Genomic DNA, 22,752 nt, shown 5'->3' on the forward strand with positions numbered 1-22,752 from the left:
GAAGGAAATGGCAACCCACTCCAGTATTCTTGCCTAGAAACTCCCATGGATGGAGAAGCCTGGTAGGCTACATTTCATGGGGTCAAAAAGAGTCAGACATGACTGAGTGACTTCACTTTCTTTACTTTCTTTTTCTCTTGTTGCAGAGCACAGGCTCTAGGATGTGTGAGCTCAGTGGTTGCAGCTCCTGGGCTCCAGAGCTCAGGCTCAGTAGTTGTGGTGCATGGGTTTAGTTACTCTGCGTGTGTGGGATCTTCTGGGACCAGGAAAGATCCTGTGTCTCCTGCACTGGCAGGTGGATTCTTTACCACTGAGCCACCAGGGCAGCCACCATTTGTATATATTTCTATTGCCTTAGAAGATTGACCTAAGAAAACATTGGTATAACTTATATCAGAGAATATTTTGCCTTTAATCTCTTTTAGGAGTTTTATAGTGTCATATTTTATGATTAAGTCTTTAAGCCATTTTTAGTTTATTTTGTGCATGGTGGGAGGGTGTGTTCTAACTTCATTGATTTATATGCCTGTGTCCATGTCCTTATGTCTTAGTCTCCTCTTCATCTAAGCACACTAGTCAGAACAGACTAGGTGCAGTGTATTTAAGGGTAGTGATTACTTCTTTATGGTCGCTGTCACCAAATTCTAAGGTACTAATAACTAAGGTGACATATGAATTTGAGGGGGGCATGATTGGTGTATATAGCAGGCCCAGGATAGCAAAGTAAAAGGACTTCAGTCAGTAGGTATGTGAGGAGCTCTGAGCTCTGGACACAAGGAGCTGGGATTCCATATCCACTAAGCAGGGATTGTTAGACTTTGGCAGAAACTGCCCAGATGTAAGATGTGCCTAGTGTTGGGGTGATAAAAGAGTCATAGAGGTGGATGCTGGTGATGGCTGCACAACAATGTGAATGCACTTAATGCTACTGTATGGCTATATGATTAAAATGGTAAATTTCATGTTAGGTATATTGTAACACACATACACACAAACCTGCATAATAACACTGAATCTTTGAGAACACTAGAGAGTAGGATAGCTGACAAATGGCATGGTCTCCAGCTCTCTGATCTGACCCCCCTTTCCCACCTTCTCCTGTTCATGGCTTGATGAATTTTCCCTTAGAGAAGTACCTTGTATCTTGTCACAAGTTCAGTGACAGGAGCTCGTACTGTGACAGCGATTCCCCACCCCAACCCTCCTGGCATCGTGAGTATCTCAGCCTCCTTGTTCCCAGCGCCGTGCCCTGAGCTCACAAATGTGTGTCACCCTGTCTTGTGAGCATCTGCACAAGTTCTCCATCAGGGCAGGAACAAATTCTGCTGGTCACTGCATCTGTGTCACAGGGAGAGGAGAGCAAGTCATTTTGGTGCCAAGTACAGCGTGCTGATCACAGAAGTTCTTCCGAGTTCTTTTTCGAACACAGGTGATATTTATAAAATCCTCTCAAATATTTTAGGTGTACCACTTCAGATATATACTTGATAGAAGCAAGGTTAAGATAGTTGTTTGCTAATCAAAACCACTTTCTCTAGGGTGACTTATAGCAAAGAGCATGAAAGCAATTTAGAAAACCACTCAGCAGCAACTGGAGAGTATTCTCAAGTTAGAGAGCTGGATGGAACAATATGTTGTGAGAGATAGTAGTTGTGTGGGATCTTAGTAATGAGGAATACTTTGTGTTATAAGTTAATGAATCATACTTCTACTTGCCATTAACAGATTCCTTCAGTCATGAATCTATATCCAAGGTTATTAAGCTTTGTGAGATTTGCATTTATACTCTGTGAACACTAAGTGGGTTCTATCACCTATAGAAGGCGAAAGGATTTAGGTGACCTGATGCAGTCTCGTCATGCCATGGGCATCATGCTATGGATCTCAACGAGTTTCAGCCCCACATCCCAGAACACTGCCTCCTGCATCATCAGCTCTTCAGGTCTGTCCTGATCAGATTCCCATGCTTCTACTTACATGGCTCACCCTCCTGCTCCAGCCCTTCTCAGACTATGCCCCACTCCCACATTCAGGATGCAGCTCCAGGTCCTCAAAGAACAGGCTTCTTTCCTGTCTGCCCCCATCAGCCTTTCCAGTTCATTCCCACACCCACTCAGTATCCAGCCATGATGGCTTTGCGGGGGTCCTTTCTCACCCCTGTCTATCTGTACATACTGGTCCCTCTGTCTCAGAGCCAGGGAGCAGTGTGCCAGGACACAGAAAGTGGAAGACCAGCCCTGCTGTTTCCTCCCACTCCTCTAGGGGGCACCCGTGCCCTCTGTCTTCCCACAGCCCTCAGTGGGTACACTTGACCATTTATGAGTCCCACCATCCCCTATAAGCTGTGAATGCAGGAAGGCACCTCAGCCCAGCATGTTCTGTCGCAGGAACCCTGCACCTGCTGTCTTCTCCCAGGTTGTTTCCCCAGAGAGTCTCAGGGCTTCCATGTCTCCACATCTAAGACAGCAACTCCCCTTGCTTTTCCTTCAGAGGACATGTCATGGACTGACATGTCAAAAGGTAAAAAATGAATCCTTTTGGACTTAATGAAGCAACTGTGTTTGTGTATACACCACGGAATCTTGATTCTGATCACAGACCCAGTGTCCAGAGTGTCCCCTTGGGACTTTTCTATCCTGAGTCCAAAGCACAGGACTGCTCATGGTTAGGGAGGAGTAGGGAAGGGGGCTGACATTTACTGAGCGGACTGGTGGTTTGGTTTCTCTGAATGTGTGGATGGGTTGTCACTGGCCTTGTTTTGAGATGAAGAAGCTGAGGTTTAGTCACTTGACGTCATCAGCTTCATGAGAGGGACTGAGCTGCAGGGACTGAGCTGCAGTCTGCTGCCTCCAGACTCTTCATCTGACTCACTCAGCTAAGCTTTGGCCCAGGTTCCTGAGATTTGCTCTGTGAGGGTCTTGGGCTCCCAGAGTTCATGCCTGGAGCCCTGCCCATGGTCAGTGGGACCCCAGACCTGGCCACTCGCTTCCCTGAAGGGTTGTGGACCCTGTGGTTGAGACTGGGGCTGAGTTCCTAGAGGTCTGCATTTAGAGTGTAGGAGCGTTTTTTTTTTTTTTCCCTTTGTTTGTTTGTTTGTTTTGTTTTGATTTTTTTTTTTTTTACTGTGAAAAAAATTTAATGTTGAATAGTGAAGGGTGTCTTGACTACAGAGAACTGATGTGTCCTTTGAGCCATTGGGTTATTTCCACTGTGATTTGGGCCACTTTGATTCTGTTCTTTTATTTTCATATTTTAAAGGTTTTCAGTCCTAATGAAAGAAGACTTTCTTCCTGGATGGGACTAGGAATGTTGTAGAGAATGATGGAGGCCATGCTGGCGTTCATTTTCTATTTAATATTATTTAGGAAGAAGTGTCTAGAAAACCAGAGAAGGCAATGGCACCCCACTTCAGTACTCTTGCCTGGAAAATCTCATGGATGGAGGAGCCTGGTAGGCTGCAGTCCATGGGGTCACTGGGAGTCGGACATGACTGAGCGACTTCCCTTTCACTTTCCACTTTCATGCACTGGAGAAGGAAATGGCAACCCACTCCAGTGTTCTTGCCTGGAGAATCCCAGGGACGGGGGAGCCTGGTGGGCTGCCGTCTATGGGGTCGCACAGAGTTGGACACGACTGATGTGACTTAGCACCAGCAGCAGTCTAGAAAACACTCTGACAAAGGTGCTATTAAAGAATCTATTATATTTTGTTGCTAATATTTACATCATTAATTATAAATAATAACCTAAAAAGCTATCTAAGAATGTACACATTTTTATATTATATAGATTCCTCTCCTCCAATTCCCACATAGCATTAAGATAGTCTTTTAGTTCAGTCAAATTTTGGAATCTCAGTATTACTCGGTTGTTTTTCTTTATGGAACATGTAAATAATTGTTAAGCTGAATTTTAGGGGAAAAAAATACTTAGCTCTTGGTGCCTCCTTCACTGGACTCTTTTTCAGAATTTTTAAGCAGAGCTAGGTTCAAGCTTGCTACTGATAAATTTAAGAACCTAGTAAGATTAATTGATTTATGTTTATTTAATTTTTATTATTGACTTGGTATTTAACTTAAAGATCTTTGACTGTCTTTGTCTCACTGTTTTCAAAATACAAGTTTCCAGTGTGAAGCACCCCCATTAATGAGCTTTTGCTTACTGTGTCTTTTACATTTATAGGTGTATTCGTCAGGCCTTGAAGGAGAAGATCACAATCTTAGTGACTCATCAGCTGCAGTACCTAAAGTATGCAAGTCAGATTCTGATACTGAAAGATGTAAGTAATTTATAGAAGTCTGGGGAATTGCTAGCACTCAGGTATGTTCAAAGACACACCTCTCTGGAGGTCACTGTCCTTGGATTCATGATAAATGCCCTCTTCTCCCTCAGTTTTTTGCCCCCTTTTTCTAAGAGTTGGTGTTCATGCCTTGAGGCATGAATCCAAAGACCTGTAGAAATGTCACTACTATCCTGTAAGCCACATAAACCCTAAAGTGTATAAAATTGCAAACACAGGGTTATTGAATCATCACTGTTCTAATGAAATCTGTTAAGGATAATGATGCAATTTTATTTAGAACTTTTTATTTTCCTCTTCCATGACTTAAGTCAAAGTGTATTACTTAGAAATTAGAGATACTAAGACCTGTCTGTACCCATGCGATTATCATGTGCAGTTTGTCTAAAGAGCATCTTCTATTAGCACCAAAAGTGAGGCTGGGTAGCCGAGCACCTGGGTCAGAGATGCCCACTCTGCTGGCGTAACCAGTCGCTGGTCTCACTGCCCAGGTCTCTATGTGCCTGATATGTGTGGGAGCCTATGCAGCAGGAGGACAAGCACCTGCCTTCATGGAGCTCCTGTTCTTATGGGGAGGATGTGACAGAGAAGGTGACATCCTGGCTGCCTCCCTGAGGAGCTGGTGCCTCACAAGGTCTGAGTGACATGAAGGTGGGGGCCACACAGTCACCTGGGGGAGGGGGTCTAAGGCAGGGAGTCCTCAGGAAGGAGCTGACCTGGCAGGTTGGAGGAACAGCAGGAAGACCAGCGTGTCTGAGGAGAGTGAGCAGGGGGACGGGAGGGAGCTTGTCTCCAAGCAGTGGGCAGGGGACCAGAAGTGGGATGGAAGCCTTGGATGGTCCAGAGCAGAGGAGATATGTGGTCTGATGTGGGAGTTAAGAAAGTCCTGCTGGGCACTGGAGGGGTGACAAAAGAAGCAGTTACAAGGCTTAGTAAAGTTGAGGAGACCAGAAGTGTGGGCTCAGGCTAGAGTATCAGTTTCTAGAGCTACCGTCACAAAGCTGGGTGACTTTAAACAACAGAAATTTATTGTATCCCTGTTCTGCAGACTACGGATCCCAAATCCAGGTGCTGGCAGGGCTGTGCTCTCCCTGAAAGCTCCAGGGGACAATTCTTCCTTCTTGCCTCTGGTGTTCACCAGCCTTCCTTGTGTTTCTTGGCTTCCAGCTGCAGTGCTGTGGTTTCTGCTTCTAATGTCATATGGCCATTGTCCTCATGTCTGAGTCTCTTCTCATAGGGACATCAGACCCTTACATCAAGTGGATGTAGGGTCACCCTGCTCCAGTGTGACCTCATCTTAACTTTATTACATCTGCAAAGACCCTTTTTCCAAATAAGTTTGTGTTCACAGGTGTCATGTTGGAAGTTGTCTTTTTGAGGAGAAGCCACCATCCAGTCCACAGGTCCTAGCATGACTGGGGGTGGGGTGGAGAGTAGTGAGAAGTTTGCAGATTTGGTGGTAGTTTGATGCTTCACTCCTTGGCTCATTTGCCTCTGGGCCTCAGCACCTCTGCCATTAACCCCTGCCTGTTATGCAGGCTCTTGGTCAGATCCCTGACTTATGAAATGAAATTCTGCTCTAAGAAAGATTATTAAAACGCAGAACCTCTCTCTCTCTGGAAGCAGTTCCATGTGTCAACTCTTCTTCATTCTTCTAGGCAGGGCTAAGGTTTTCAAGGTTGAGAGCAGTTGATTTCATGTTCAGAGGGGGTGATTCTAGAGTGCAAACCCAGTGTTTACAGTGTTATGAGCAAAGAATAATCTATGTAACCAGTCCCTAGATGTTTTGGGGCCCCGTTATGGCCTCCTTTGAAGACACTACCCCCAATTTAGTACTAACAAAACAACTATTTGTCCACTGGTGAGCACTCCTGGATGAGTTGGGGTCCATCCTCACTGTTTGTCTCGTCCCTCTCTCACAGCAGAAGAGGGTATGGCTGCCCCCTTGTCCTCTTGGAATTGTCAGCGCTTGGCTGCTGGGTGAAATTTCTGTCTTTGTACCACTAGTCATTTCATTGTGCATATTACAGATATGAAGTGGTGAGTGGTGATTTCAGTAAAAAGACATGAGAATTTCACCTCCCAAGTGGAATAAGACATACTATATCCTGCATAACTGGCTAGTTCTGCAGTATCAGATGGTACCCAAAGGCTTCACTGGGTTTCTCCCAGTGGCTCACCTCAGGGAATAGGATGAGAGGAGTCCCAGCGAGGGTCCTGGGCCACCTTCTTTCACATGACCTGCCTCAGCCAGAGCTGCTCTCATTTGATGAGGTTAGCATCCTGGGATTTTTTTCCTAGTGTTTTATTTGCCACTGAGTGAATCAGCTGAGTCTTATTCATAAGGTCAGAAGATAATGAAAACATCTGCACATTATTTTATATGATTTTGGAAGGGAGGGAACCTGCGCAAGGATGTGTCACACATTTTCAAAGAGCATGATTAGATTGGCTGTAGCTTAAGCAGTTGCCTGACTTGGGGAAGCCTGGTTGGTTACATGTGGTTGATTGTTCATAAGTATTTTCTTGGATCTGAGTGCCTTGATTCTGGCTTAGATTTTGGTTTGTGGGCACAGGCTGCCAAGGCTTTAGAGACTCAGAGCCTCCTTGTTTAATTACTTGAACAAGTGGAATACTGAATTTTCAGTTGAGAACTTCCTGAGGTGTGTGGGGCAGTTGGACAGATCATGAAGATGCATTTCGTGGATTCCCTGTCCAGGACTGGTTCCTACATGTCTTATCCCATGGGACACATGATACTGTGACAGCAGTCAGCGAAGATCTGCTGAGTGACCCTTACCTATGTATATGTGCTTATGGGTCAAGTTTAACTTTCTTCTGGAATATTCTTCCCAGTTGACTGTTTTTTAAAATTCTGCTTGTCACATGAGGCTTCTCTCAATTCCTATGTTGTCTAAAAAGACTGTGCCAATCTTCTCACCAACTTCTGTGCTTCTTGCTTCCCTAGGTGCCCAGGGTACTTATGTCAAAGGGCCTCCATTTTTAACAGATGAGACCACATTTCTTTCACATCATCCAGCACCTAACACAGGGTTTGGCAGAGAACACAATGCTCAGTTCTGTGTCGAGTTGACTGAATTAGATTTCTCAGCAAGTATTCTAGACCCAGGGATCTTTTTTTTTTTCTTCCCAAAAATCATAATTTAAGACCAGATAACTTTTTTATTAGTATTTAAGTTTTTTTTTTTTAATTTAATTTTATTTTTTTAAACTTTACAATATTGTATTGGTTTTGCCAAATATCAAAATGAATCTGCCACAGGTATACATGTGTTCCCCATCCTGGACCCTCCTCCCTCCCCACACCATCCCTCTGGGTCGTCTCAGTGCACCAGCCCCAAGCATCCAGTATCGTGCATCGAACCTGGACTGGCAACTCATTCCATATATGATATTATACGTATTTCAATGCCATTCTCCCAAATCATCCCACCCTCTCCCTCTCCCTCTCCCACAGAGTCCAAAAGACTGTTCTATACATCAGTGTCTCTTTTGCTGTCTCGTATACAGGGTTATTGTTACCATCTTTCTAAATTCCATATATATATGTGTTAGTATATGTATTGGTGTTTTTCTTTCTGGCTTACTTCACTCTGTATAATAGGCTCCAGTTTCATCCACCTCATTAGAACTGATTCAAATGTATTCTTGTTAATGGCTGAGTAATACTCCATTGTGTATATGTACCACAGCTTTCTTATCCATTCATCTGTTGATGGACATCTAGGTTGCTTCCATGTCCTGGCTATTATAACAGTGCTGCGATGAACATTGGGGTACACGTGTCTCTTTCAATTCTGGTTTCCTCAGGTTTAATATTTTCAAATATAAATTAAATCCCCTCAATATTTTTTTTTTTAATTTCAGGGCAAAACAGTGAAAAGGGGGACTTATTCTGAGTTCCTGAAATCTGGGGTAGATATTTTTTCCCTTTTTGAGAAGGGGAATGAGCAGTCTGAACCATCTCCAATTCCAGCAACTCCCACTCTGATCTCCGAGTCTTTGGGTCAGTCTCTCCAGTCTCCCAGACCCTCGGTGAAAGATGTGGCTCCAGAAGACCAAGATGTGAGTTTCTCATCCTGCAGTGTGCCCGGGTCTGTGTGCTCTTGGTGGCCTTGTGGACCTTCAGTCTGCTCTGCTCATGATTCTTCATTTGTCCCCAAGTAGACCCTAAGGTTTCAAAAGTCTTGTTCCATGGAATTGATATGAAGGAAGAAAGCCTGCTTGGAGTTCTCTTTTGAGTGTAGGATGGAGGATCTTATGGAGATCAGTAGTGGGTGCACTGCTGTGAATTTCTGGGTATATGTGGCTCACTCTGATTGAGAACTCTTCAGTTTACCTTAGTTACGTACTACTTGCTCTGAAGGTCCCTGGCTTCCCTTATGCATCAAGAGGCTTAATGTTAAGACCCCCTTAGACTGACCTGCTGTGACTACATTAAATCGGCTACTTTCCCTATATGTTGGAATATTCTGGCACTGCAGGTGACTGATAATATTATTTTGCCTCATTGTCAGAAGGTTTGGCATAAATCAGAGGTAGTGTGTTCAAAGGACCTGATACATGGTAGACACTTTGGAGTTAGTTCCCATCCTCCTTTCTTACCAGTCAAGACTGACCACATCTTATTGATCTTGAATCCCAGTGGCCAGCATAGAACCAAGGATATCCAGGGCTCCAGTGACTCTATAATGCATTTTAAGTCCACCAGTCAGAAATGCACTAGATCTCCCTTAAAAACATACACAGATATTCTTCTATATTCAAACCCAAGAGCCTGGATGATTCTGATAAGTGTTCGGATTGGTCCCTCACATTCCACACTCAGGAATCACTCTCTGAAACTTAGGAACCAAATAGATCCAGATCTTATGCTTGTCATGTGCTGTCTAAACTCATATTACTCCAACTCTCTCTGTCAACTCAGTTTACTGTGTTTGGCCAATATTTTGAGACCCAAGTATGTTTTATATTTTTATTATTGAGTGACACAAGTCATATAGCAGGATACATCAGCTCCATATCATTTTGTGTATTATTTTAGAGGAAGCTTCTGCATTTATAAATTAATTGATTTTGTTATGCATGTGCTATTATGGACTTCCCTGGTGGCTCAGACGGTAAAGCATCTGTTTACAATGCAGGAGACCTGGGTTCAATCCCTGGGTCAGGAAGATCCCCTGGAGAAGGAAATGGCAATCCACTCCAGTACTATTGCCTGGAAAATCCCATGGACAGAAGCGCCTGGTAGGCTACAGTCTATGGGGTCGCAGAGTCAGACACGACTGAGTGACTTCACTTTCATGCATGTGCTAAGAGGCATGATCTACTTTAAGCAAAGTCACTCAACAGGGAATGATCTCATGCAAATGATGTTTCCTTATTTCTTATAAATTCCTAGGAGTGGAATGGCTGGGTCCAGGCGTAAATGCATATGTGGTCTGGCCAGATATTCCCACTTCCTTCTCTGTAGGAGATGGATTGTGTTGCACTTCTACCAGTGTATGAAATGTATCTGTTTCCCCACAGCTTTGCAGTGGAGGGCATTGTTGAACTCTTGCAATTTGGGGTTCATTGTTTAAAATTTCATCTCTTTCAAAATTTCATCTCTCACTGTCATTTTTCCCTTCTAGACTGAGAATATACAGGTTACACTACCTCTAGAGGGCCATTTGGAAGGAAAAGTTGGTTTTAAGACCTATAAGAATTATTTCACAGCCGGTGCTGATTGGCCTGTCATCATCTTCCTTATTCTAGTAAGCTTTGCAGCTCAGGTATGTACGGGCATTTATTTTGGCTTGTGCTCTTAGTTTGATGTTTACATACTATTTATATTATATTTTATAATTATTTTTAAATGTGTGTTAAGAGGTTTATCTCAAAGAATTGACTTATGATGTTTTGGGATCTAGCTGGTTGAATGTGAAATCAGAAAGGCAGGCCTGCAGGCTGGAACCTCAGGCAGGAGCTGACCCTGATATCTTGAGGCAGAATTTCTTCCTCCTCCAGGAAGCCTCAGGTTTTGCTCTCAGGCCTTTGTCTGACTTGATGAGGCCACCACAGTGTTAAGGGTGATCTCCTCTACTTAAGTTCTGATGATGGATATGAACCGCATCCACAAAATACCTTCACAGCAACATCTAGATGAGTGTTGGTTGAATCACTGGAGACTGTCCTGGCCAAGCTGACACAGAAAACTGACCATCATAGTACCTGTCAAGATTTTTCCTTTGAAAAATCCCAACATTTGTACTGCTATTATTGCATTTTGAGGTTCATTTGGATTTGCATTGAAATACATTATATGTGGGAACAAAGTTTTCTAGAGAAAAGAGGATATGTTTTAAAGATTTAAAAATGAAACATGCCCTCACCTGTGGTCATCTGGGGTGTGGGGTTTGGTGCAGATTGGAGCCAGAAGAACCTTCTCCATGGTCCTTTGTTCTGGAGCCTTTCTGCCCCTCATCCTAGTGAGTAGGGTATGAGGGCTCAGTGATGTCAGTGTGTGAGTGACTGTTGTTTCCTGCTCCAGGTTTCCTATGTCCTGCAGGACTGGTGGCTTACAGACTGGTGAGTGATTCCTGGTCTGACCCAAAGTGCTCTGAAGTCTACACAAAGCTTCACTTTCCCACAGAGTCAGGGGGAGAGGTGAGGCTTGTTCAGCCTCCTCTTCTGACCCTCATGTAGTTTGCCTGAATTAAAATTAAACTTCTTGTGGGTGGAATATGATTCCCTGGTTGTCTCTCCTCATGTCCCTTCTTTAAGCAGCTTCTTCACAGACAACTTTTTTTCTTTTGTTAGAACTTTTAATTTTGTATTGAGATATAGCTGATTAACACTGTTGTGATATTAACAATGTTCAGATGAACAGCAAGAGATTCAACCATACATCTATATGTATCCATTCTCCCCCCAAACCCCTCCCATCCAGGCTGCCTCATAACACTGAGCAGAGTTCCACGTGCTGTACAATAAGTCCTCGTTGGTTATCTATTTTAAATATAGCAGTTTGTGCATGACCATCCCAAACTCTCTAACTATACTTCCCCATAGTTAGAGGGGAAGCTAAAATGAACTTAGCAACCATAAGTTCATTTTCTAAGTCTATCTTCATAGACAATTTTGAGAACTGAAAGTCATGATTCAAATATTTAACAGAGAGACACCACAGGGTCTTGTGAGTTGGGAAACAATTTCCAGCACAAATACATTTCTCGAATTGAGGTAACTTTTTTGATATTTGTGTTAATTCTATGTATATGTATAGTATAATATTTTTTCTTCCTTGTTCCACAGGGCGAATGTACAAAGTGACCTGTATGCTGGGGCTTTAGTAAAAGATGTCAATGTGATGCTTGTTCTGAACTGGTTCTTAGGAGTTTATTCAGGTAAAGTTGAGTCATCTGCTCTTTTAAACCAGAGTTTAAGGTACTTACAATGAGTCCATGTGAGCAACAAGGACTTCTAGAGTAATTGAGTAATGTCTTAACAGTTTAAGTGTCTGAGTTGCATTTACTCTGTGAGTTAATTAGAATAATTATTTTAAAGATCTACTAGAAGAAAAGAGATTGAATGAAGACTCTTAATTTGCTGTGTACTGGATTTTGGTAGTTATACCAGAATTGCACATTCAGAAATCAGTCACTGGAAATATATTGTTATTTATATTCTCATAGGTTGCTTTTGCTAAATCTTATATCATTATATGGATGGGCAAGGGGATTAGAAATGGATCCCCACCCTGTGGTTCACCTTGATCCTTCACCACGCTGCTCATCTCTTGAGATTCACTAATTGCTTGAGAAGCTAAGCAGGGGAAATCCAGTGCCTCGGATTAGGATTCCTTCTCTTTCTTACTTTGAGATCGGTGTTATCTCCTCCCAAAATGATTAGTTTAACATATGGCTTGCCAGACTAATATTAACATGATTATATTCACAAGAGGGTTTAGAATATATATAGCATTACATGATATTTAAAGGATATCTTCAGCTAAAATTTTAAATACCTTCTTTATCCATTCACCTGTTGATGGACATTTAGGTTGCTTCCACGTCCTGAATTTTGTAAATAGTGCTGCTGTGAACATTGGGGTGCATCCATCTTTTTGAATTATGCTTTTCTCAGGGTATTTGCCCAGTAGTGGGACTGCTGAGTCATACAGTATTTCTGTTTTTAGTTTTTTGAAGAACCTCCATACTGTTGTCCATAGCAGTTGTATCAATTTATGTTCCTGCCAACAGTCCAAAAGCATTCCCTTTTCTCCACACCCTCTCTAGTATTTATTGTTTGTGTATTTTTTTGATGATGGTCATTCTGACTGGTGTGAGGTGATACCTTATTGTACTTTTGGTCTGTATTTCTCTAATAGTGATGTTGAATGTATTTTCATGTGCACTTGGCCAACTGTATGTCTTCTTTGGAAAAATGTCTGTTTAGATTTCCTGTCCATTTTTTGATTGGGTTGTATGTGTGTGTGTGTGTGTGTGTGTGTGTTTTAATATTGGGCTGCATGAACTATTTGTGCTTCAGTTCAGTTCAGTTGCTCAGTTGTGTCTGACTCTTTGCGACCCCATGAACTACAGCACGCCAGGCTTCCCTGTCCATCACAAACTCCCAGAAGAAGTGAAAGTGAAGTTACTCAGTTGTGTCCAACTCTTTGCAACCCCATGGACTATAGCCTACCAGGCTTTTCCATCCACGGGATTTTCCAGGCAAGAATACTGGAGTGGGTTGCCATTTCCTTCTCCAGGAGATCTTCCCAACCCAGGAATTGAACACAGATCTCCTACACTGTAGGCTTTACCGCTTTACCGCCTGAGCTACCAGGGAGGTCCATCATGAACTCCCAGAGCTTACTCAAACTCATGTCCATTGACTTGGTGATGCCATCCAACTATCACATCTTCTGTCATCTCCTTCTCCCTCCACCTTCAATCTTTCCCAGCATCAGGGTCTTTTCAAATGAGTCACTTCTTTGCATCAGGTGGCCAAAGTATTGGAGTTTCAGCTTCAGCATCAGCCCTTCCTATGAATATTCAGGACTTATTTCCTTTAGGATGGACTGGTTGGATCTCCTTGCAGTCCAAGGGACTCTCAAGAGTCTTCTCCAACACCATAATTCAAAAGCATCAATTCTTCAGCGATCAGCTTTTTTTTATACTCCAACTCTCATATCGATACATGACTACTGGAAAAAGCATGGCTTTGACTAGATGGACCTTTATTGGCAAAGTAATGTCTTTGGCTTTTAATACGCTCTCTAGATTGCTCTTCCAAGGTCAGTTGCTTAATTTGAAGTTATTTTCTCCCATTCTCGGAGTTATCTTTTCATCTCATTTATGGTACATATGTACACTGGATTATTACTCATTCATAGAAATGAACAAAATTTGGTCATTTGTAGAGACATGGATGGACCTAGAGTCTATCATACAGAGTAAAGTAAGTCAGAAAGAGTAAAACAAACAAAAAAAGGTTATATTAATGCATATATATGGAATCTAGAAAAATAGTATAGATAAACCTATTTGAAAGGCAGGAATAGAGTTGAAACGCTGGACTGGAAGAAACAAAAGCTGGAATCAAGATTGCCGGGAGAAATATCAATAAACTCAGATATGCAGATGACACCACCCTTATGGCAGAAAATGAGGCGGAACTAAAAAGCCTCTTAATGAAAGTGAAAGACGAGAGTGAAAAAGTTGGCTTAAAGCTCAACATTCAAAAAACGAAGATCATGGCATCCGGTCCCATCACTTCATGGGAAATAGATGGGGAAAAAGTGTCAGACTTTGTTTTTCTGGGCTCCAAAATCACTGCAAATGGTTACTGCAGCCATTAAATTAAAAGACGTTTACTCCTTGGAAGGAAAGTTATGACCAACCTAGATAGCATATTCAAAAGCACAGACATTACTTTGCCAACAAAGGTTCGTCTAGTCAAGCTGTGGTTTTTCCTATGGTCATGTATGGATGTGAGAGTTGGACGGTGAAGAAAGCTGAGAGCCGGAGAACTGATGCTTTTGAACTGTGGTGTTGGAGAAGACTCTTGAGAGTCCCTTGGACTGCAAGGAGATCCAACCAGTCCATTCTGAAGGAGATCAGCCCTGGGATTTCTTTGGAAGGAATGATGCTAAAGCTGAAACTCCAGTACTTTGGCCACCTCATGAGAAGAGTTGACTCATTGGAAAAGACTCTGATGCTGGGAGGGATTGGGGGCAGGAGGAGAAGGGGACGACAGAGGATGAGATAGCTGGATGGCATCACTGACTCGATGGACGTGAGTCTCAGTGAACTCCGGGAGATGGTGATGGATAGGGAGGCCTGGCGTGTTGCGATTCATGGGGTTGCAAAGAGTCAGACACAACTGAGCCACTGAACTGAACTGAACTGAATAGAGTTGTAGATGTAGAGAATAGACGTGTGAACACAGCGAGGGGTGTGGAGGTGAGGAAGATGAATTTGGAGATTAGGATTGACATATATACACTACCATGCATAAAACAGATAGCTAGTTGAAAGCTGCTGTATAGCACAGGGAGCTCAGCTCTGTGCTCTCTGATGACCTACAGGACAGGGGTGCAGGGGACGGAGGTCCAAAAGGGAGGAGTTATATGTAAATATAGAGCTGATTCACTTCCTTGTACAACAGAAGCTAACACAACATTATAAAGCAACTATAACCCAATAATATTTTTTTAAACTCAAATATCCTCATAGGAAGTGCCTGTACAAGTTTTCTACAAAAGAGTGAATTAGTGTAAAATTCCACTCTTTGAAATTTGGTATTTATTTAGTTGATCACTTGCTAAGAAACTTGAATCCACCAGCTATTTACGTTCTGAATTGGTGGATAAGGAGGGCTTAAGGAAGAAGAAGGGATTCTGTTATACCTTCATATGGGGCGGTGGGCTAAGGCAAATCCCTACTGATAGAATTCAGGAATTTGAGCAGCTTTCAGAATTTAAATAACACTGGTCAGCTGAATGAAAAATAAAAAATGCTTGATGGAGTATTTATTACAGAAGTTATCCCAACTCTATTTAGCACTGTGAATTGATGAGATGTTTGGAGGGCTGTTTTAATTTTTATATGCATAGAAGTGTTCATTTATGTCATTGATAAACAAATTTAAATGATTGTCTTTATTTGCAAATGCTTTGAGCGTCTACAAAACACTTAGGGATTAATTGCTTGTTTAGATTAATTATCTCACATCATAATATAATTTGTAGTTTCTTGCAATTCAATTATTTAAAGAGATTGTCCACTTGCAACTTAACATGGTCTTTTCATACTCTTTAAAGCTACTTGGGCATAGAAGTAGCTACTTTATATTTAATATTTTAAATTTTATTACACTATAGTTGCTCTCCAATGTTATGTTGTACAGCAAAGTGAACCAATTATAAATGTATCATCTCTCTTTGCTAGATTTCCTTCCCATTTAGGTCACCACATAACATTGACTAGAGTTCCCTGTGCTATACAGTAGGTTCTTAAGAAGCTAGTTTACATGGAAGTAAATTTCCTTGTAAATTATAAGGAAATGGTAAATCATTTACCCTATTCCCTCTTAATTCACCTGCTGGTACCAGAGCATGCCTCAGTTTTAGATTACAGGACATGAAGTAAATAGTGAAATTTGAAATGTGGAAAAAGGAAGATCAACTGCTTTTTATAATTATCAATCTTGTGAAAATTTTTTAGAATTTGTAATTGAATTAGGAAAGCCTAAAATGAAACTGTAGTTTACACATGATCCCCTCCCCTCATGTTGCTATTTACTGAGAGGAAAACATTGATTTTTATATTCTTCTTTATAGGACTGGAAAAGGTCAGTTTTTATTCCAATCCCAAAGAAAGGCAATGCCAAAGAATGCTCAAACTACCACATAATTGCACTCATCTCACATGCTAGTAAAGTAATGCTCAAAATTCTCCAAGCCAGGCTTCAGCAATATGTGAACCGTGAACTTCCTAATGTTCAGACTGGTTTCAGAAAAGGCAGAGGAACCAGAGATCAAATTGCCAACATCCACTGGATCAAGGAAAAAGCAAGAGAGTTCCAGAAAAACATCTATTTCTGTTTTATTGACTATGCCAAAGCCTTTGACTGTGTGGATCACAATAAACTGTGGAAAATTCTTACAGAGATGGGAATACCAGACCACCTGACCTGTCTCTTGAGAAACCTATATGCAGGTCAGGAAGCAACAGTTAGAACTGGACATGGAACAACACACTGGTTCCAAATAGGAAAAGGAGTACATCAAGGCTGTATATTGTCACCCTGCTTATTTAACTTATATGCAGAGTACATCATGAGAAATGCTGGGCTGGAAGAAGCACAAGCTGGAATCAAGATTGCCGGGAGAAAAATCAATAACCTCAGATATGCAGATGACACCACCCTTATGGAAGAAAGTGAAGAGGAACTAAAAAGCCTCTTGATGAAAGTGAAAGTGCAGAGTGAAAAAGTTGGCTTAAAGCTCAACATTCAGAAAATGAAGATCATGGCATCCGGTCCCATCACTTCATGGGAAATAGATGGGGAAACAGTGGAAACAGTGTCAGACTTTATTTTTGGGGGCTCCAAAATCACTGCAGATGGTGATTGCAGCCATGAAATTAAAAGACACTTACTCCTTGGAATAAAAGTTATGACCAACCTAGATAGCATATTGAAAATCAGAGACATTACTTTGCCAGCAAAGGTCCATCTAGTCAAGGCTATGGTTTTTCCTATGGTCATGTTTGGATGTGAGATTTGGACTGTGAAGAAAGCTGAGCGCTGAAGAATTGAAGCTTTTGAACTGTGGTGTTGGAGAAGACTCTTGAGAGTCCCTTGGACTGCAAGATCCAACCAGTCCATTCTGAAGGAGATCAGCCCTGGGATTTCTTTGGAAGGACTGATGGTGAAGCTGAAACTCCAGTACTTTGGCCACCTCATGCAAATAGTTGACACATTGGAAAATACTCTAATGCTGGGAGGGATTGGGGGCAGGAGGAGAAGGGGGCAACAGAGGATGAGATGGCTGGATGGCATCGTTGACTTGATGGACGTGAGTCTGAGTAAACTCTGGGAGTTGGTGATGGACAGGGAAGCCTGGTGTGCTGCGATTCATGGGGTCACAAAGAATCAGACACGACTGAGAGACTGAACTGAACTATAAATGTATTTGTGTCAAAGCATTAAACTCTTACAGAATTTACTTTATATATTTACATATATAAAATTTATTTATCCTATATATGTAAGTTTCTATATAAATTTTATATATAGAATAAAACACACAATACGTCAATAGGAGTACATCAAGACTGTGTACTGTCACCCTGCTTATTTAACTTATATACATTATGAGAAATGCTGTATATCATCAGAAATTCTGGGCTGGATGAAGCACAAGCTGGAATCAAGATTACCAGGAGAAATATCAGTGCCCTCAGACAGCAGATGGCACCACCCTTATGACAGAAAGCAAAGAAGAACTAAAGAGCCTCTTGATGAAAGTGAAAGAGGAAAGTGAAAATGTTGGTTTAAAACTCAGCATTCAGAAAACTAAGGTCATGGCATCTTGTCCCATCACTTCATGGCAAATAGATGGGCAAGCAATGAAAACAGTGGCAGACTTTATTTTTGGGGGCTCCAAAATCACTGCAGATGGTGACTGCAGCCATGAACGTAAAAGATGCTTGCTCCTTGGAGGAAAAGTTATGACCAACCTAGACAGCATACTAAAAAACAGAGACATTACTTTGCCAACAAAGGTCCATCTAGTCAAAGCTATAGTTTTTCCAGTAGTCATGTATGGATGTGAGAGTTGGACTCTAAAGAAAGCTGAGTGCCAAAGAACTGATGCTTTTGAACTGTGGTGTTGGAGAGGACTCTTGAGAGTCCCTTGTACACCTAGGAGATCCAACCAGTCCGTCCTGAAGGAAATCAATCCTGAATATTCATTGGAACGGCTGATGCTGAAGCTGAAGCTCTAATACTTTGGCCACCTGATGTAAAGAACTGACTCATTTGAAAAGACCCTGATGCTGGGAAAGATTGAAGGCAGAAGGAGAAGGGGATAACAGAGGATGAGACGGTTGGATGGCATCACTGACTTGATGGACATGAGTTTGAGCAAGGCTTGGGAATTGGTGATGGACAGAGAAGCCTGGAGTGCTGCAGTCCATGGGTTCGCAAAGAGTTGGACATGACTGAGTGACTAAACTGAACTGAATTGATCTTTGTAAACTGCCTGCAATCCTTTAGCATCATTAAGGATAAGGCAGAGATCTTGTGCTAAGTGTTATTTCTTTATTTCAGGGTTAACTGTATCTACTGTCCTTTTTGGCATTACAAGGTCTCTGTTGATATTCTACATCCTTGTTAATTCTTCACAAACTTTGCACAACAAAATGTTGGAGACTCTTTTGAGAGCCCGGGTATTGTTCTTCAGTAGAAATCCAATAGGTAAGTCAGACACCAAGTTCCTCAGTGATAATGTCTATATAACACATTTAGTGCCTGAGTACATTTTCATATTTGAAAATGGAAGAGATGCTTGGAAGAAAATTACTGTGCATGCTTATTCATTTTCTACAAAAGTCTTGACTGATACGTTTTCCTACCAGAGAAAATCTGAATATAGGAGCATATAAGCTTTTATTCCAATTTGTACATGTCTGTAAAGATTAATGAATGTTTACTTTGCAGGATGATTTAAGAATCCATTTGTCATGTGGCATATAAAACACCCAACATATGGTGTAAATATGTTGAAGTGTTTTTGACTAGTTTTGCTGAAATGCTGGCTGTGTTACATAGTGTTAAGCTAAGTAGGAAGGACTTTCTTCTGGGAACATCTCTACAGAAGACAGGCTGTGTGTTTCTTTCTTTCACTGCCCATCCATTTCTGGTACCATGGAGCTCTGGCATGTGCTCATATTTTGAGGTTTAAATAAATGGTAATGGAAAATTAATTAAAATATAAGATCAGTGAAATGTAAACATCCTCTTCAATAAGATCGGCTTTCTAGTTTTATAATAGACTTTTGGTTACATTTAAGAATCTTGTGGTAGGTAGCAGGTGGATCTTCAGTATAAAATAAGAGTGTCCCTGAAGGTTTCCTAGTGGTTGCTTCCTCCTCCTTGAGGCCTTCGACCTGTCTTGCTTCTGAAGGTAGCCTCTTGACCTGGGTTCCTATGAAGAGCTAGTTCATCAGTGCACATGCCCGCTCTGTTCGGGTGGTTAGACTTGTGCTGAGGCCCAGGGAGGCTTTGTTATGCAGGTGATGATTGACAGGGCCTTTTGAGGCCAGGATGTGACTGGAGTAGCCTTGGCCTGGCCATCAACTAGCTGTGTGATCAAGGCCAAAGAAGGTAGATGCTACTATAGGCAAATCTCCAGACAGGATGTTGTCATGGTTATAAATGTGGACTCTGGGGACTTCCCTGCTGGTCCAGTGGTTAAGACTCTGTGCTTCCAGTGTAGGGGGCCCAGGTTCAAACCCTGGTCAGGGAACTAAGATCTCACATGCTGCACAGCACAGCCAAAAAATTAAAAAAAAAAAAAAAAAAAGTATGGACTCCGGAGCCAACTTCCTGGATTCAGTCCTGGAGATAGTTACTAACAGTAATAGCCACTTATAGTTATGTTAATATTTATGTGCTAGTTATTTAATTTCTCTGTGTCTCATTTTCTTACCTATAAAATGAAAATACTATTAACACACTCACAAATAATTTGAAATTGTGCACGTTAAGGGGGTTAATACATTCACAGCACTTACCACAGGGTCAGTACCCAATGAACCTTAGTGAGGATGATGACACAGTGTTTGGGAACTTCCTCTCCTGTGAAATGGGAATACCTGCTGCCCTACCTGTTTCATAAGACTGTTGTGAGGATTAAATAATATTATTCAGGGCAGCATCTTGTGCAGATTTTTTTCAGCACATGTTGTTTGGTCCAGGCACTGTGTGGAACACAGGATGGTAAAGTGTAGAGGGCCACACAATCTCATCTTATTATGAAGCTGGAGTGAGGAAGTGATAGCCATGCTATTATGGCTGTGAAGTTGCTCTGCTTTGCCGGTTAGTGTGAAAACTACAGTTGTACATTTGGCAGCATCACATGGGACTGAATTTCTCTTATCACAGCCTCTGAATGCTTGTGACCACAGTTAACCAGGCTCTTGATGGCCAGTAGGCTTCTCCAGATACTGATTTATTTATTATTCAAGAATTTTGAACCAAGTTTAAATCTTCAAGTCACTAATCCTGGAGCAGCAGGCATATACAGTGTGTGTCTTTGTCTTTTCTCTCCCTCCTGTACCTGTTATCAGAACATTCCTTCAAGGGCTTCTCTGGTGGCTCAGAGGTTAAAGCGTCTCCCTGCAATGCAGGAGACCTGGATTCAATCCCTAGGTCCAGAAGATCCCCTGGAGAAGGAAATGGAAACCCACTCCAATATTCTGGCCTGGAGAATCCCATGGACGGAGGAGCCTGGTGGGCTACAGTCCACAGGGTGGCAAAGAGTCGGACACAACTGAGCGACTTCACTTCACTTCATTCCTTTAAGAAAATAGAAACCCAAATAAGTACTAGGTTATTTGCAAAGGTTTAGGGGCATAAGTTATTTACCCTTTTAATGGTGTATTAAATCAAACTCTACCTTGTGTTTATTTCTGAAAGTGGAATTTGTAATAGATTGTTTCTGGTGGACTTTGTTTCTGGTATGTTATGTCACGAAGAGAAAACCATGTATAGCCATGTTCCTGAGTTCAAGCTCACTCTGCTCACCACATGACAGGCCAATAAATCTTACAGACAAGTATTATGGTCAGGAATAATGACATTGTTTGGAAAATTGGCAGACTGAGAAGATGGCAGACTAATGCCTCAAAAAACCATCTTATTGGGGTCTGGATGCTCATCTGTTTTATAGAACAAAGAAGGAGAGAAGGTGAGGAAGTAAAGTTAAAGGACCATTTATTTTGCAAAATAGGAGGAAATGTATTACTTTTTCTTTTCTGCAGCCATTCACAGATGGTGAGGATTAGATTGTCTCCCCATGAGCTGAAAAAGAGCCATTTTAATTTAACATTCAGGCAGAGGGGCAAGCTTTGCTGACACAAACAATGAATAGCTAAAGTTAAAGTCAAGCAGATTCAACATGGAGTCAAAATTGACTGTTCCCTGTTACAGTTCCTTTGATGGGCACCTCTGCTATCTGGGGCCAGTACCCTATGCTTTCTCATCCCAAGTTTCCAAAGGGTGCAATGCCCTTGCAGGGGTAGCTGCAGAGTCATAATGGTTGCAGCAACCTTTGTTTACAGAAATGACAAGTGGCATTTTTAGTTCACACTAGGTATTTACTAGAAATTCGTTCTCCTCTTCTAATCCTACAGCCTTTTGTATATGCTATTGTTGTGATTATGACAAGGGAAAGAAAATCAATGATAAGTGATCCTTAGTCATTCAGTAATATTTCTGTTTTCCTGCCTACATCCCTCTGATATTCTTAGATGCTTATTCATAAGTCTGTGTTTGTCACATCTTGTACACCTCTGAAAATAAAACTCAGTATCCCAGTAGTAAACTCACAATTTGGAAATGACCAGAATCCACAATTTCCCAAAATGGGAGATGCTATGAATCATCTCGAGGGAAAAAAAAAAAAAATTACAGAGAAGTTATGGTAGTTGGTGGTTTGGTTGCTAGGTCTTGTCCCACTCTTTGCAACCCCATGAACTGCAGCCCACCAGGGTCTTCTGTCCATGGGATTTCCAAGCCAAGAATAATGGAGTGGTTGCTATTTCCTTCTCCAGAGGATCTTCCTGACCCAGGAATCAAATCTATATCCCTGTATTGGCAGGTAGATTCTTTACCACTGAGCAACCTGGAAAGCCCAATATGGACTAGAGAGAGCAGTTATTGAAGACACAAAGCCTTGAAGCCAGTGATTTGATTATGGGATCAAAGTCATCTCAGGAATAATATATATATATATATATTTATATATATATATATATTTATATATATATTTATATATATATAAATTATATATATATATTTTAGAACTTCTAAAGACTTTTATTTATTTATTTATTTTTTTTACTGGAGGCTAATTACTTTACAAGATTGTATTGGTTTTTCCATATAGCAAAAAAGGCACAGATGTATAAAACAGTCTTTTGGACTCTGTGGCAGAGGGAGAGAGTGGGATGATTTGGGAGAATGGCATTGAAACAGGTATAATATCATATATGAAATGAATCACCAGCCCAGGTTTGATGTATGATACAGAAAATATCTTTTTCTGTTACTTAATTATAAAAGAGAGATTATAATTATGTTTATTTAAAAATTGTCACAACAAAATTAATATGGATAACTAAATTATATGGATAACAAAATTAATATGGATTAACT

The 22,752-nt window shown here is 41.4% G+C and overlaps 1 protein-coding gene across 1 annotated transcript in view; it reads left to right on the forward strand.

Annotated features, from left to right (window-relative positions):
- Nucleotides 1-22,752, forward strand: part of LOC147361888 (ATP-binding cassette sub-family C member 4-like) — a 171,299-nt gene that overhangs the window by 64,338 nt on the left and 84,209 nt on the right. The window contains exons 14-19 of the mRNA XM_086330218.1: nucleotides 4,182-4,278; nucleotides 8,188-8,385; nucleotides 9,954-10,094; nucleotides 10,853-10,890; nucleotides 11,617-11,708; nucleotides 18,643-18,789. Of these exons, the coding sequence (XP_086186344.1) occupies nucleotides 4,182-4,278; nucleotides 8,188-8,385; nucleotides 9,954-10,094; nucleotides 10,853-10,890; nucleotides 11,617-11,708; nucleotides 18,643-18,789 (713 nt within the window). The remainder of the gene's footprint in view (nucleotides 1-4,181; nucleotides 4,279-8,187; nucleotides 8,386-9,953; nucleotides 10,095-10,852; nucleotides 10,891-11,616; nucleotides 11,709-18,642; nucleotides 18,790-22,752) is intronic.

Source organism: Bos grunniens, chromosome 12 (assembly GCF_055505025.1).
Source record: "Bos grunniens cultivar Pamir isolate PY7600 chromosome 12, Bosgru_T2T1.0, whole genome shotgun sequence".
Classification (NCBI taxonomy): domain Eukaryota; kingdom Metazoa; phylum Chordata; class Mammalia; order Artiodactyla; family Bovidae; genus Bos; species Bos grunniens.